General features: G+C 46.4%; 1 protein-coding gene across 1 annotated transcript in view; it reads right to left on the bottom strand.

Annotated features, from left to right (window-relative positions):
• The window catches only part of FOXK1 (forkhead box K1), a 45,933-nt gene that overhangs the window by 12,297 nt on the left and 16,143 nt on the right, over positions 1–17,493 (bottom strand). The window contains exon 2 of the mRNA XM_088527747.1: positions 8,347–8,544. Coding sequence (XP_088383873.1) covers positions 8,347–8,544 — 198 coding nt within the window. The remainder of the gene's footprint in view (positions 1–8,346; positions 8,545–17,493) is intronic.

Genomic DNA, 17,493 nt, shown 5'->3' with positions numbered 1-17,493 from the left:
TGTCTGTCTGTCATTTCTCAACAGCACACACTTGTATGAGCACTCCATAAACACACTTATGGATAACTACAGTAGTGGATAACTACAAGTGAAAATAATTCTCATACATGAAACAGTGGCAAACTAAAAACAACTCCTTTTATCTTTGTATTTGGCAGCCGAGCAACTACTGTAACACATGGCCAGGGAATGGAATAGGATGAAACAGAATTTGCCCGTTTTGTTCTTCAGCATCTGCAGAAATACGATGACACAAACCACAAACACAGCAGCCAAGGTTCAGGTCAAGGATATGGAAAAGTTCTCCAGCACCTCCAGTCACTCACCAGGCTGTATTTCTTTGAATGTCTAAAATGAGGTTGCCTTCTAAGATTGCCCCAACACAGCTCACACAAACACTGAGCCCATTCTTCAAGATGAGCAGAGGAAGCAACCAGCTTTTAACTGTTCGAACCCGAGTTTCTGCAGTTGATAATGATTTAAGGAAGGGAAAGCAAACCCAGCAACAGCCTGCAGGGCTGTGATTCCATGAGAGTGCCGACAAACCTCCTCGACCTGAAGTTTTGCTAACTTTTACAAAACAAGCTGGTCTCTCCTAATGGAGCACTGCTGAAGAACCTGATCCTCTCCTAATGAAGCAACAGTCCCACATTTTTTGAAGGTTTGGGAGTGGTATCTTGCATTTAGCACAATGCAGCACTTCCATCCAGGTATTCCTACTGCTTTCAGTTTGGATTAAGGATCAAGAGTCACAGATACAGAATGAACAAGAAGAACTTTCAGCTGCTCCATGCTGAGCTCTTGGTCCATCACCGGAGAGCTTTTAGCAGGGACATAAGAAAAGTTGCTGACTGCTGAGAAAAAGCAAGGAGACAGAATCCGTTCCCTCCCTCCCACTCGGATTATCCCTTTCCCCAAAAATTAGAGGGGAAGGAGGAGTAAAGAAACTGTTTGACTAAAAATACCCTTCTGAGGGTTAAGTTAAAATTAAACATTGGTGCAGCTTAAAGAAAACAAGCAAACACAATGAGGTGACATCAATTTCCTGGAGTTCCTGGAATTCTCCTCGGCACCCAGCACAGGGCTGGCCGGGGAAGCTTGCATGTATTCACACTCCCTTTAAAAATATTATGGAACAAAGACTTTTCCCCTGCAAACACCTGTGTGTACCATAAAACCAATGCAGTAAATGTGAGGACAATGATTACAATGTGTTGCATATAACTATTACATCAACAGTTCGAGAGATAACTTGATCTATTTTAATACTATAACCTTTTGCTGATAAAAGCTACAGATAAACAGGCAATTTCATCCTGCTCTCAGACACCCACAGGACTCGAGGCTCTGCTCCAGGCTTGCTGCCCATGCAAGGGCTCTTAGCTTACAAGAAAGTCAGGCTAATCTGGGTGAAATTTGTTCATTAGAGAAGACAGCACTTTAGGGAGGAAGCTGATGTTTTCTCCCATTGAGAAAAAACACAGCACACAGGCAAAGCAGCTGCGGTTACCACAATCTAAACCCCAGAATTTGGCTGTGGCACCACAGCTAATGCCTCAAGTCTTGCAGGGATCTTTGATATCCGCTTTGGATTCAGAGCCACAGTTCCCCAAACCTCACCCTGAGACTCACACGCAGGCTTCAGAATCAGGCTACGCTCATGTGCTGAATCACATCAGTCCTTTGCAACACAATTTCCATTTAATACTTAACCCATCCAGAGTTGTAAGGCCAGAAAGGCAAGGACTGAACGCGGCATCTGCAATATATTCATCCTTGCAAAGGGTAGAACACGTTTTAAACGCAGAGCTTATTTCTGGCTGTTGAAGAGTTTAACAAGTCTTGCAGCATCATAATTCACTTTCAACTCCTGCCAACATGAATCTAGTCTCTTAAGGTCACAGCACTTTCTAGCAACTAATAAGTCTTTAAATATCAGCTGTTGGAAAAGATTTACAACTTACTGCTTTTCTGCTGTAATGTCAAGAAGTGGTTTACATTAGCTAAAACAGGATGTGTCACTGTATGCACGGAGCGTCCGTATCTAGCATTGGTGTGCTGTTCTGTTTCCTCTCTTCTCTTAAGGAGGATATAGTGGAGCCAGAGAAAGCACAGATTAGGGTAACTGGGATGATCGGAGAAATGGAACAGATTCCATATGTGAAACAGTTTAAAGCACAGAACTGAGGTGCACTGTGACAAAAACTTACAGAAACTTACAGAGAGACGAGCAACAGAGAAGGTGTTTAGCTCCTGGTGTCTCTTCCAATGCAAGCACCACTGCATACGAAATGAAACTCAAGGGATAGGTCCAAAACAAAAGTGCCTCTACTGAACATGCAACTATGTGAACACCTAACTACATCCCAGTAGGACAGGGCTGATGCTAAAAGCCTGTGAAAGCGTGAACGCAGAAAGCCATTATACAAATACAGGGAGAGGAGGAGGACAGGGAATCTATCAGGGGCTTTATTTGACAGGAGGTCAGGAGTCCCTGATCCAAGAAACTGGTGGAGGCAGCCAGAATAAAAATCAGCATTACTATGTACTTCCCATTTTTTTATACCATCCCAAAGACTCCTGCTATTGACCCCGTCTGAGACGGAATACTTGACTAGATGGATCTGTTGCCTGAGTTCTTACAGGTAAAATACCTAAACAAGCTCTCTCAGCACTAGCCACAGCTTACAGGGGGTGAAGGTGGATGTGAAAAAAGTCCTTAAATGATTTATGGTCATAATATAAGTCTATGAACAAGCTGAGAACAGAACACGCTCCCAAATTCCACTGCCAATTTCCCCAGGAGCGGCACTTAGGGAACGCAGGAAACTCGCCCCATTACTTAACTCCACTCTTCACCACCAGAAGGCATCTGCAGGGCTCAAGCTGGAGAGGTGCAATTCAAGGCAGGTGTATGGATAAAATACCTATCTTGCCTGTGACAAAGAGGAAAAATGACCTCAGATCCCACAAAAAAGCCGTCTGCCTGACTTGAAACCTGAAATAATAAAAAGGAGGGAAAAAAATCTCCAATTTTGTGGTTCAGGATATTGTATGTATGGACAGTATCTTCAGAAAAATGTCTAATGCCTGTTTGCACGCCAAGCACAAAAGACACGGTCGTGATAAGAGTTACTGTCTTGGCAATACTGCCAAAATACAGATTCCTGTTGGAGCCGGCTTTTTTTTTTGTTTGTTTGTTTGAACCCATTCAGTTCAAAGGGAGAATCCTCATTTCTTAACAAAATCTTCCCCAAAAGCCTCCTCCCCAAATGCAAACTGAGAGACTGTTCTTTCCTGCAAAGCAGGAGCACTTTAGAGAAATACTACAAATTTGTCTGGACTTCGCCTGCACAAGGGGCACCAAAAGACAAAGAGGGACCTTTTTTTCTCTTGTGTGCAATAAGCACAAATCAGGTCAAAGTACTTGGGCTTGCGAAACCAGCACTTCCACGACACACCAATGAGAAAGGATGGGAGAGAATCCTCTGCTACTTGCCTTCCTCAGCCTAGCCCCAAAAAATGCAACTCAAAGCGAGGCAAGTCCTTGCACGTTGCACGTTTCGGGCAAGTTTCAGGAGCAATCACAGGTGCTGCGACTGCCAAAGCGAGCTGGATTTTGATGTGAAAGGAGAAATCCGAGAGCTGCTCAGCTTGCCTAATGCCGAAGAAAAACCAAGCTGTCGAATAAGCCGCAGCGCGAGAAAGTTAACTATCCGCAGAGGCTCAAATGGTTCCTGCTGCCTCTGCTCCGGTGGTTCCTGCTGGAGAAGGGAAGTGAGCTCAGCCTGCGGATTCTGGGAGCGCTTTGTGCCAGCCCCAAGCAGGGGAAGCGGAGGGAAGAGGAAGTGCTCGTGTAGCTGGTGACATCTGCAAGTTGTCCTGCAGCCCACGGCTTGGCACGTCCCCTCCAGCACACGCTCCATCATCTGAAACGAATGCGCGCAGGAATTCCCAAGCCTCGTACGGATTTGCTGCCTTTCTTATGTGATGGATATGCATTACACCCGTTGGCTTGTGGTTTGCAGACAAGGGTGATTAAAAATAATCACCCTTTGCTCCGACTGTGGGAGTTACCGGCGCAGAATGTGCTGCCTGGCTCCAGGAAGTAATGGATAACCCAGACGATGCAAAGGAGGCCGCAAAAAGCCTGCCTTGGAGCTCTGCTGGTGTTCCAGTTAAATGGCTAATAGGTGCTATAGGAAGAAGAAAAAGCTGAATGAGATGGAGGAGATGGTATTTATGCATTCCGTTCTGGCGGCTGATGGTTCCCTCAGCTTTTCACTTGGACGCCTTCAGAATAAACGATAAAATCCCCAGGAATCATGCAGATAAAATCCCGAGGAATGTGAAATGGTGCTGGAAAGCCGACCTAGAGCCCAACAAAAAGCACCTCGTCTTCACGAAGCCAGGTCTGGAGTGAAGCACGCCTCGTGTTTGCACATGTGTAACCCAACATGCCTCACAATACATATCCATCCCTTCCGAAGCGCTGCGGAGAATTAGAGCACAATGCATAATTGATCAGTAGACGCTCCGAGAGGGTAGCTATTACAGCACACACCACCCGTGCATAAAAGCAGACGAGGAATTTGAAGGACTTGTCAAAAGCCACAAAACAAGCTGCTGGCTGAGCCAAGACAGCTCCAGCTCCTGAAGCGTCGGCCCCCGCACGGCCTCTGTGCTGCCACTGCACGAAGCACGTTACCAAAGTCAATTTGCCCTGTGAAAATACACGGAGTGGGAGAAAGAAAAGTGCATAAAAACTTTTATAACTTCTGCAGATCTGCCAATTCAGCTCACACATTCCGTTTTACTAACCAAACCTATAAAGATAAAAACGTGGACTTGCTTATCTTCCATTTTTCCTATCAATAATTTCACTGTACATGAGGAATCGATCGTTTTGCAATGGGGCAGGCACATTAAGCACTAACAGCTGTTTAGAAAATAGATTTGAGACCACACAAAAATATGTTTCAGTTTAAACTAGCACAGAACCTCGCCAGGCACTTCTCAACAGAGCTCCTCAGCAGGCTCTAAAGGCTCTTCCTCCTACATGTCAAAGACATTTTTCTTGCTGATAAAGACTGTAAATATGAGCTAGCTATCCATGCCCTTTCAGCAGCAAAAACAAACAAGTACAAGACAAAGTGTTCGAGCCTACAGTCATTCTGGTGCAAAGATAAGCCAGAAGTAGCAGCTGTAAAATGTGAATGATGATACTGACCTCCACGGTGCAGCATTTGGTCGTTCTTTGTTATAGTATTTTTATCAGCAAGAACATTACTACTATTATTTGGAATAGGGAAGCGTATGGGAGAAAGAGTTTCATTTTCAGCAACATTAAAAAAACAAAACAAAAACCCCATACAACCCTGAAGGGCATTATTGGAGAAAGATATCTTTTGGAGAACAGTTATGTTACTACTACAGGGTCTTTACCAATGAATACATGGTAAAAGAGAAAAACTAAACACTGTAAATCTCAGCTGCAACTCAGCAGAATTTGGAGCCCAGGAACGAGCTCCTGCAGTTCACCCCGACTCGGTGGATCTGTTTATGCTCCAAACACCACCCATCCTTGGGACAGGATTACAATAAATACATCCAGTTGCACCCACACAGGCAGAATGGACTCACAGCAAACTCAGGCAAAATTCAGAACAGAAAATTGAAGTTATCAGGAAGGGGGTAGGAAAAGAAGATGGTCCCAGAACGAGCTGCAAAGTTGGAATCTACCACCAAAAGACCGTCCCGTTGGCTCCTGATATTTATTACAGGCATCGAGTGTATTTCTCAGTGGACAGAACTGAATTTACCTACATACTCATGGTTTTGAGCCCCCTTTTTAAGGCCTTGAATAAAGACAGACATATGCTTGAATCCAGGCGCTGTCTGCCTTTTCTTTGTGTACAAAACAGACAGGCGGCTCCTACTATTTTCTTGTAACTATAGAGGCCTCTTCCTTTCGGAACAAGCAAATCCAACTTTTTTTTTTTCTTTTTTTTTTTTAAACAAGGAATTTTGAACTCGAGGCAGGAAGCAACAGGCCAGGCCTGCGCGTTGGCCTCCTGCGAGCTCGGCCGCCAGCGCATGTTTCTCCCGAAAGCTGCACACAACAGCCCTGGACACACACATCCACCACGGGCCACTCCTGGAGATAAAGCACCCGGCCAAGAAAACAGTGGAAACATTTCTCCTGAGCAGCCAGCCGGCAGGATTCCTGCTCCGCAAAGCTGCTGAGGGCGGCAGGTTTGGGTTTGTTTAACTACAGCTCATTCCCCCTCTCTAGGCAGGGCACTTCTCAAAAGGGAAAATAAATAGGCAGGAGGGGTTGGGAAAAGAAGAAAAAAAGAAAAACACCCCCAAAAAGCTGAAACTGGCAGCAGGGAGCGGCAGGGAAAAAGCTGCAGTGCAACCCGGGACAGGGCACGCACAGGGTGCAGGTAGAACCCCCCCATGCTAGGGTGGAGGCAGGAAAAAGGGAAGGGGGGGAAACAGGGAACACTTTCCAAAAAGGAAATTTAACCCAGCCCAGGATTTCCAAACTGCAATAATTTTCCATGGGCCAATCAGGGAGGAGCGAGGCAAACGCACCAAATTAGGAAAGTAAATACTGGCCGGGGGAGAGGCAGGAGGAGGAGGGGAGCTCCGAAAGCGCCTCCCGCACTCCGGACGGGGGGAGGCCACGGGGTCCCTGCCCTGCAAGAGGGGACAGCGGGGACCCTGCAGGGCCACTGAGCTGTCCCCGTGTATTGTGATGCTCCACAGAGAAGGTCTCAGTGCAGGAGGGCAGGATGGGGGCCCCCCTTGTGCACGGGGAAGGCCGGAGTGTTTACAAGCGCGTGGGCCTCTCCTCTGCGAGAGCAGCTCCACAACCAGCGGGATCTGGCAGGCCAAGCTCCCAAGTCTTCCAAAGTTTCCCAAAGACTCTGCTGGATTTGCTCCTGCTCGAGACAAACAGATGCAGCCATTAATCATCTCCAGTAAACACCGCGCCGAGCCCGAGCAAAGCGGCACCATTTCCACTTTCTCCCTGCGCAAAGAGAGACCCTCCCCGGGAGTCGAATGACACTCGCAGGCATCTGCCCGCGCCGAAGGCTGCAGCCGCTGCTAGGAACACAAACCGCACTGCGAGATGACTGAATGGAAACTAGCTACCATATGTTGGCAAAGAAACCTTCCCCCTCCCCTCCCAGCAACAGGCTTCATCTAAAAAGAGAAGGTTAAATATAAACGAAAAGCAGTGCCTGAACAGAGGGCTGCAACCGCAGCTCCCGCCGGCCCCCTCTTTCTAGAATATCCGCGCGAACATCTGTGCGGCGCTGCAAGGGCGCGGGGAAAACCCGCCGCGCCGCCGCTCCTCGTGCTATGCAAAACCAGGCTGCCTCCCCGGCCCCGCTCGAGTCATTCGCAGCCATCCACGTTTCCAAACTACTCGGTAAATTACTGCTACCTACCAGGAGATGTTTTGCATTCGAGCTGTTTGTGTCTGACAAATGCATGGGTAAGGAAACAAAACACAGGCTGTTACCGAGCACTTAATTTTTAAGTTGCGACACCCAAATTGTATTGTCCTACTCCTGCGAATGAACTTTGCTATATTTTGCAAATAAAGTGGGCTCTACTGCAAGCAAGGTCTTACGTGAGATCACCGCAGCTCTGATACATAAACTCTTCACTAAGGAGGGGAAGAAAAATATTTGAGACGGTCACTTGACGTTCAGCTTGTTTCTATTGCACATGCACGAATCAGCTAGTCTACAAAACAGGATATTTGCCCAGATACACACTCTGATTGCTGCAGCCCCTTGCTGTACAGGCACAGCCGACCCCTGCTTCCTTCTATTCCCAGAAAACTGCATGCCGACGGCTACCCTTGGCCCTAGTTCCAGATAGTGACAGCACCACCCAGCACGAGCGGAATACAATTGAGATAAAAATAAAGCAGGCAGTCCTAGCATAAAAAAGCAGGCAAATACCTTCTTTCTGCATGCAGAGAGATGGTGATGAGAGATACTTCTAATTAAGTGGCAGAAATTGTTTCATTCTATGGAGCTATTCTCTATTCTTTAAGATTCATGGTTTTTTTTTCTCCTTGTCATTGGAGCTCTTAAGCAAAACCCCCTGTTCCCGACTTTTGGCCACCACCCCCAAAGCTCTTCCAGCCATCTCCCATCGCCCTGAACAGCAGGTATTTACCAAGGTGCATTTTCAAGTGGGCATTTCCCGCATCGAGGAAACTGGACAAACCACAGGGGCTGATAAACCCTGGTGTGGGAGGACACTGAGGAAGACCACGCGATTCCCCAGACACCATCCTGGGCCTGGTCACCGCCTTACCTGATAGTGCCTGTGGGGGACGGGAGGGGGCTGACCACGCTCCGGAGATCCGGCTCCGGAATGTGGATCTTCAGAGGTGATATTTGAGGGTAAAGCGGCCGAAGGGGAGGCGACGAAGCTTCCTCTTTTGCTTCCTCTTTATGGTATAAAGACGTGAACTGGATTTTTATAACCGTGCTAGGGAATCGAAAAGTGCACCTGGACAGGAAAGAAAAAGGAAAGTTCAGTGTCACACAGGATATATACAAACACACATAAAATGCATTTTGGAGTAGGTGTAGCATTAATTCATTCAGACCTTTCTCTAAAACATCTTTGGGGCCAGTGTTCCTGCATCTCTGCACACGTACATAACACAGTGACTCCAGGCGCAAGGTTTGGGCAGGCCAAGTGATTTCCCCATCAGCCACATGTTCCACCACCAACTAAGCAAGATGCAGAACTGCAGCAATCAGCTCCTGGGTTCCTGCTATTGCAAAGACTAGGCTTTATCCTTTATTAGCACACTGCAAATAACTTGCTCAGGAAGGTACCAGTTTCTAGAAAGCACCAAACCACAAGCACCATGGATCTAAAGAAACGTAAAGACCCGCTGGAGCAACAACCAGTCTCCAGGTGGACAAGACAGCACTATTTACAAACCAGCATGAACATATTGCCTAACTGGAGCCTGTTTATATCTCTGCACATGCTGCTAAAGGGTCATCTAGCAGGTTTTGGATTAAAATCCGTTTTTTGAAAAGTACCTCCCATTAGACAGCAGAGGTTACAGCTAGCACGGTCAGAAACGGGCCCGACAAGCCTTTAGGACCTATTTCTTACCAATTGTTATCTACAGCTTTTTTAATTGCAGATCTAAGTGTCGTCTTCGAGAGATGCTGGAAAATTCAGAAGGAAACAAGCACTGACATTTTCTATATTTGACCAGAGAGCCTCTAATTTATAGTGTCTGCAATCGGAACAGGGCTGTAAAAGCGAGCGCTTGACACCTCTGCCTTACTGCACTCTAATTAGACAATAATGTGCAATCAATACAGGCTTCCCTGGGCTCATTTTGCTGTTACTAAGGTTAAAGAAGCAGGAAATAAAAACCAGGTTTCACTGTGGGAAAGGCCATTGGAGCACAGTAATTCTGCTCCTTTCCACAAGCCTGCCTATAGAGGGGAATCGGGGAAAAGAGCAGCTTTCTCCTCGCACTGCAGCAGCCAGCGTGGCCAGGACCCAATTCCTCCAACCAGCATTACCGAATCCTGCCAGGTAACAGAATAAGGTGACAGGTTCCCAAACTGGGGTTCGTGACTAACTTATCCCAAGGCTGCTATTGATGGGGATGAGGGAAACCTGCCAGTGCTGCTCCAAGAACATGGGCGCTTGCTCCGAGTGTAGCAGGACCCAGTTCTGCAGGAAGGTAACGCTCAGAAACCTGCCATGAGAAGCACAAAATTGTCATTCAGGCACGGGCAGCTCATTCCCCTCTCGTCTCCCAGATGAGCTTGCTCAGCGTTTGGCACATTGGAATCGCAAGGGCTCTGCTCTGTGCAGTTTGCATTGCATCTAATTCCCTTTAGAGGTCCTGCCACCTGCACTCATTAATGCATTAAATAAGAACATCATTGCTGGCAACGCAGCCTAATCATGTTTACTTAACCCTCCTAAAGAGGGTTCCCTGCAGACTCCACAGGAGAGCGTGATTCAAAGCAGCAGAGCGGCTGCATCCTGCAGCACCTATTAGGAGCGGGCACAAAACTAGGATGAACCTGAAACAAGACCGTTGAAACACAAGTCTGGGATTTTCAGCTTATAGAAAAAAAAACCAGAACATATCCATTCACACTTGAGCATTACCTGGACCGAGACTCAATACAGTAAGAGCAAAGTGTAGTCATTTTTCAATCCCTTACTGGGGAAGTTAAGCTTTCTTTCACAGCCCGATGCAAGTCCCCGCTGCAATGCCAGGTGCCAGCATTTTTCAATATGTGAGTGAAGGGAAAAACTAATCCTCATTGTACACCGTGCCGGTGTGCGATGCCAACCCGCTGATCGTCTCCCACAACCCTTCAAACATGCGGGCAGAAAAGGCCCCATCTAATGTTGCGTTTCCTTGAGGGTTCCACCGGCAGCCTCGGACCCGGGAGCAGGAGCCGAGTGCCCGGGCGGCTGCACGAGCAAACAGTTTGTTGGCTGCTCTGATTTCGCTTGCAGAAAGACAAGCTCTTCTGTCTGCTGCGGCAGGACCCGGGATGTATGGCCAGGTTGAGCATATTGTGCCAGCAAGCACATGCGTGGCCACTTGGGAAGGAATCAGACTGGAAAAAATAAATCTGTGGGGTGCACGCGAGTGTTGTGCAGCCTGGGGAGCCTGCTCTGTGCTAGGGCTTCTGCTCACCCTGCCTTTTTTAACTGCAATAGCTCCTAAACTCTTGCTCATAACAGACAGGGTGCAGCTGGACACAGAAACTATTCACTGACTATCAAAAAACAACAGGGGATGCAAGAAGTTACCCTAATGCCAAAGCCAGGGTGCAAGTTCCTGCAGAACCGCTCCTCTTGCAGGGGACGGGGCTTGTGTTGGTGTTTGAGCCTCTGTCACAACAACTCGATAATGCAGACATGGTGACAAGCCTCAGCACAGCCCAAGATGCTGCTTCAAGTCACCAGGCATCCACTGATACAGGGAACCGTGTTGTCAAGAAAGCGGGAAAAAGCAGAAGTTTCCCCTGAAGTTGCCACAGAAAGCTCCATATCAGGTACACTGAAAGCAAATGTGGTTTTAATGAGCTTTTCTAATTGTCCCCTTAATTAACCTCGTTCCTACCAAAGAAGATAAATGCAAATTGCATCATGTAGTGCCATTTAGGAAGGAGGCACAGAGTGAAAGGGAAATCCAAATTAGCACAGGATTTAAGGGTATAAAAATAGCAGTTCCACAAGAGAGAAGTTGGACAAGACAGACAGCCCCAGCAGAGCTGTGTGGGCATCCTTGCCATTACTGTAGGTATTTGAAGTTATTTAAACTAAGTTATACTATTTGATCCGAGCTGTATGGTTCCTATCAAAGATACCTAGCAATTACTGCTACTCCCTAGCACTTCCATCATGAGAAAGAAAGCAAGCTGGAAGAATGCAACAGACTCTACACAGGAAGTGTGATGGAGAAAACTGGTATTTTCAAACGTGCCTAACAGGCAGCTCTTAAGCACCTCTGAAATTCCCAGCTGATTAAAGAGGGATTAATTTACGGTCTGCAAAACTTTTGCTTGGTTGCAGGCAGGAAGCAACCTGCTTCAATGCCAGAACTGTTGCGTTTTACTCAATCCCTGCTACAGGCAGGTACATCCCACGATCACAGGCCACATAAGCCAGGCAATATATTCATCTGCAGTTATAATGTGTTACAGCAGACAGCTCATACACCTTGGTCCTTTGGGAAAGGGATTCCCGTTTCTCTGGGCTGCTTTGCAAGGCAGCGTGAACACCTGGGTTAAAATAACCCACATCACTGTATCCAGCAAGTGCATAAAACCCATTCTTGCCTTGCAAAACTGTAGGCAGAATAAAGTCTAAGGGAAGGGGTTGCTGTCTGGCTGCTGCGTGCACGAGTTACGGGCTCCAGATGAACACAGCAGAAAGGGTGAACGTGCCCCACGTGGCTACAGGGATGTGCAAGAGATGTTGCTGCTGTGTTATTAAAAAAAAAGATTTTTTTTTGCCCAAAAGTTTCCTGGACAAGCTCCTCCCACTGACAACATCACCCATGCTATTAAGCATCCTTCATGTGGTGAACCAGCGACAGTGACCACAAGCATTTCATCTACGTAAGTCTGAAAATAAGACGCTAGGAAACACTAGACTTTACATAAACATTCACCCCAAAAGCAAGCTTCAAGGAAAGGGAAAAAAAAATTAAAAAAAAAGACAGCAAGAAGATTCCACGCATGCATGATCCTTTATAAAAAGCAAAATATTCCCCCCCTCCTCAAAGCGTCTTTTACTCATGTATGCAAAAGGAACTGAGATTCAAGAGCCAAAACCAGTGCCAGACTGAGGAGAAGCAGAAGCTGTTGCAGTCACTGGTTTCTTTGTGAGCACCCGCGGGCTGCCCAGCGCCGCGTGGCTCCTGCCCCTCCGCTGCGCCACGAGAGGCTGAGAAGAGGCAGGAAACGGGGCTCAACTTGTGCTTTTGTTCTACACGCGGAAAAACACAGTGAAAAAACATAGAAAACACAGAAAGAGAGAAAAAAATAAAGGTAAAGGGTGTGTGTGTGTGTATAATGGTTCTAATTTCTTATGCAAAGTGAGTGACGAGCACTGTTTAATGCAGAGCTGCATTAAATATAACGCTTTGAGCTGTTTGGATCAGAAGAGTAGCATAGGGTTGGGGTTTCATTCATAGAAAAACGGCCATGGTGATGGTCTCCCTTGGCTGGAACTGGCACTTTTCAAGCCTACGGAAAGATACTGCTTCCACACGCTTGGCTCTGAACACCTAAATTGTCCCCACAGCTACATCATGGGAATGGACAGCAGCCCAATTTTAAGAGGGAAACAGATAATCTCTCGAATCAGTAAATTCCCTGAACCCAGCAGACACTGACAACCAGAGCTTTAGTTATAGCAGCAAATACAGTGGCGATACAGAAAGGTCATTGCTAATTCAAAGTTGATCTAGGATCTCCACAAAAGCCCTCTTAAAAAAAAAATAAAAATAAAAATAAAAATAAAAACCACACAGCCCAACAGCGCAAATTCTGTCCCTTGCATCTTCTCTGAAAGTGATCTCGTCATTGTATCAATTAAGTATAACTAACCCCAAAGAACATGGTATTATTCCTACGTACAAAGTTTCCAAAACATGTAGAGTTTGTCAGCTCAAGTGAGAATTTGCTCCCAGCCACTTTTTTTTTTTCAAGCTAGCAATTTCCATTACCAGTTATTTCAAGGCATCTCAAATGATCCTGTTTAATGCTTTAAAAAACAGAGGGCAAGATAGAGCTTCTCACCCCCATAGGCCAAAATCTGTAGGATAAATACCAAAATTTGAGGCTATGATCAATGTGCAGGAGCTGTATGTGGCAGCCTGTACAGAGTGGTGCTCAGATTACCTCCTGCAACTCATTTTGCCTTCTGTAATGGGCAAAAGCAAGAACAACATGCTCATGCCTATGAAAATCAAGTCCCCATTAAGTTAGAAATCCACTCCCTACTCCTATAATACTTGGAAGCCGTCGAAAAGGAGGTGCCTTGGACCACATAAAAGAATTACTGCAGAAATTTAAGCAACGGTGTGCCCAATCTCAAACTGAATTTGCTTACAAAAAGATAACAGGCTGCTTCACTGAAACACTTACCTGAGCCCTGAAGGTCTGTCCTCAGGGAGGAGCAAACTAGCAGAGTTGGCACTATTACCTTGTGTTCACATTTCTTCAAAAATGATGCTTTAATACTAGCCATGACCACTGAAGAGGAGCTGAGCTGCAAGCACCACCCAATCAAGGCTTGTTTCTCTGTGATATTTTCTCCATACAAAGTCTAGTTTCACAATTTTGGCTTTTCTAAATAGAACCTCCTTGTGTTACCGAGCACAAAGCAACAAGCTTGAAAGTCTAAGTGTTTACAAGGGTTATCCCAGTACAGTAACTGCTGGAACAAAATCAGTTTTCTCTACCTTTGCAAAAATAAACTAGCCCTTCACCTGGGAATAGTTAACAGATTGTGCTCAAAGTGATTATTTTTGTATGAACTACATGCAAAACTACACTGCAGTTGTCTGAAAGAGCAAGCTGGGGACAGTACGGGTAGCAAAACCACTTTTCTGTCTCGAGTGAATTGCAATAACTGTTGGAATGGATGTTGTGAAGCCGCGCAACAAGCTCGGAAAGCTGCACTCATCACGGGAGATTATGCACCCCCCCATACCTCCTTTATAATGAAATAATAATAAAATCACTTCCAGCCTTTCCTGTTCCCCTTCCCCTCCCCACCCCTGAGTGTTTTCCTGAGTAACACTCTGCAAGAAACGCCTGTAAGGAAGCCACCTTCTCATCTGCTTGGCTGGCTCTGCCCGCAGCCCCAGTGAAGAGCTGGGTGCTCAGTGAGGTCTGCACAGATGCAGATGCACGTGGTTCTCTTATGCCTAAACACACCTCGGCCAACAGGCTGCACGTATCACTGTGTTATTTATTTTCCTTAGCCTAGGGGACACAGGCAGCTTTGTCAGCTGGTTTTTAAGAGTGTTTGGTCCATCTGAAGACTGGTAACCTCCAAAGTAATGAGATTTCTTGGTATGTGCTATTTCCCTTTTGACTGCCCTACTAATCTGACCAGGTTTAACACAGAAATCCTACTGAAGACCTTCTTAAAGTCCTTAAAGTCCAACACACACCAGAGAAACATCTGCAAGACAGTGGTCAGAAAATAATTTGCTACTTTTATGAAGAGATGAGCAAAGAGCCGGCAACTGAACGGTGACGCCCGGGATCCATCACCCTGTGGCGCCTCGGCACTCGGGTCCTTCCTGCGACGGATCTCAGCCCAAACACGGGACAGGACAAACACGTTGCCAGCAGCAGCGGGACACAAAAATGAGGGGCCCTAAAACAGGCTTATCCCCACAGTTTAATTAGAAAGGCTGTAAATGTCACCATTAACTACAGGAAAACTAGGATCAGAGATTATCTGTGAATATTGGAGTACAGTGGATTCCACTGACCCTGAGAAGAGACAGAAGGAGCCCCCGGAACATTTGCTCAGAACTACTCCGTAAATCAGAGTGTGGGTTTAAATGCAGGAAGACTGTTTTCTAACTGTACGGCTGTACCCTGAGCTTACAAATCATTTGCCTTTGCATGCTTTGCAGCACACTTTATATCATATAAGATGTCATGCTTAACACTGCAGATACACAAAGAAGCAGATATATCAGTTGGGACCGAACTAAAATCGTCTGTGTGCGTAAGCGAGGGAGTTCAGACTTGAAATAATTAGCTGCATTCAAGAGACAGTGATCTTATTTCATGAATTTAAATTTTCTGGTGTTGGGAACTTTTTCCAGAAGGAAGGCCCAGCAACTATTTTCACAGTCCTGTTATACCAGGTGACAAATAACTCACCTTTGGTGTCCCATACAGCCTGGGACCCCGGTACCTGCATGAAGTGCCCCTTGGCCATTGCTCCAGTTCCAGGGCTGCTGCAATGCTGGTTTTAGTAAAGGTAAACTCATCCTGAAGTAATGGAGCATTTCTCATACCCAATCCAGTGGGATTATTACTGCCTAATTTATAATTCTGGATTAGTGCAAGGATTTTAGGCTGTCCCTTGCACCCCTGATACTGAAGCTGTATCTGATTTAGCTACAAATCCTCCTGTTCCCACACTCACCTTGGGCTCAACAGGATGAGCAACTGGACAAGTAAATTCTCAGAATAGCTTGCAGGTTCCTTCTTACATAAGTATTATCTCCTCTCAAAAGACACCAGTTAAACCACTCAATCTCAGGCAGATTTATTTGAACACAATCTAAATCTGTTCCTCTCCTGTAAGAGGCATTTCCTTCCCCCCCACCATTCCTTCCCCACGGCCATTTCCTCCTGACGTCACCCTCGTGCCAACAGTAACATCCAAGTAACTGCACAACAAGTCAAATCAAGTAGCTGAACTAATAATTCATTCCTTTTTTTTTTTTTTTTTTTTTAAAAATGTGGTAAATTGTCAGCCGGAGCAGTTTGCTGTTCTTGCTACCACGAGGCAGCCCGAGCACCAGCGCTGACACAAAGGACAAGAGTCACAGGGAGGGAGGGAAGCAGGAGGTACCAACATCTCAGAGGCGGCCACATTGCAGAGTTTTGACAGGTTATAAAAAAAGAAACAGAGTTGGCGACTACAGACCCTGATTTCACAGTCACATGGGCCAATTGCCACCTTCTCCCTTCAGATGCATCCAGAAAGCAAAATGCAGTTCGTTAATTTGAGAGAAGACTGCGTTCCTGATCAAGAACGTACATCCGCTACCATGCTGATGCTTTAAGCGTCAAAAGGTTCCTAGCTTGAAATAGAGAAGTCACGACTTTTGATTCAGCTAATGATTTCAAAGCGGGACTCACCCAGATACACAAAAGAATGAACGAAGATGGAAAATGTTTTGTGCGCTGCAACAAGTGCTTCGCAGTCACCCCGTACCCATGGCAATCCTGCCATAGCAACCAGCAGGACACGTCTGCAAGGAGCTCGGGAGGTTTGTGCAGTCTCAGACGGGATGCACGGGCTCTACACACTGAAATATAAGGGCTTTTTCGCACCTTTACACCCTCAAAATTTATTTACAGATGGCCCTTGAGAAAAGCAAGGGAAGTATGCAGGCTGAGCAAGGGCAAAGCCTCAGAAAAAAAGAATTTAAATGGCCATTTCTCATTTTCACAGGCAAAGTCTTCTGTATGCTCATGCTACAGTTTGGCTGGAATTGTACACACAGTAAAGGACTTTTTTTCCTTAATCAGAAGGCACCAGAAGTTACACTGGGATTTGCCTAACACTGCATATTGCTGTGTTTAAAATGAGGTTTCCAACACAGCCAGACAGGATTTCAAATGGGCAAAGAGCGTGTGCAGGCAAGTGTATCTATTTAAAACAAATACTACCAGCAGCATCAGGCAAAACCACAACTTATGAATAGCTATGTCTCTTAAATGCACCAAGTAAATTAGCTGTAATGAATGTTTCTATTGAGCTCTACTGCACAGGGCTTCCCTTTATGCCGTTTGCAAACACACTGAGAAACCCTTCCGCACACAGGAGCGTTTTCAAACGGGTGTTTTAGCAAACCCAGTTGGAGAGAGTCACGTTCATGGGAGAGTTTGGGCAAAGCCTGGCATCGTGCTTGGTGCCAGCACCAAGGCGTACACCAGAATTGGGGTTGGCTTCCTCCAGGGCGTCCCACCTCACCGTGCTGCAGCGAGGAGAGGTCTCGGCCTCCGGAGAGCCGGGAAGAGGAGCGGAGCCGAGCGGGAATGGACACCCCCAGGCTGCTGGGAGGGATGGCGAATAGCAGCAATGCAGCCCTGTGTGCGTCCAAAAGCTGCCTCGATGCACAGGTATTTCCTCTAAGAGCTCAAGAGGAGCTGGGATGACTTCTGTGAGACCCAACCACTACAG

Source organism: Tinamus guttatus, unplaced genomic scaffold (genome assembly GCF_059628265.1).
Source record: "Tinamus guttatus ecotype Peru unplaced genomic scaffold, ASM5962826v1 Tinamus_guttatus_pri_ptg000291l, whole genome shotgun sequence".
Classification (NCBI taxonomy): domain Eukaryota; kingdom Metazoa; phylum Chordata; class Aves; order Tinamiformes; family Tinamidae; genus Tinamus; species Tinamus guttatus.
The sequence above is the reverse complement of the archived record's forward strand: the minus strand, read 5'-3'. Positions and strand labels throughout refer to the sequence as shown.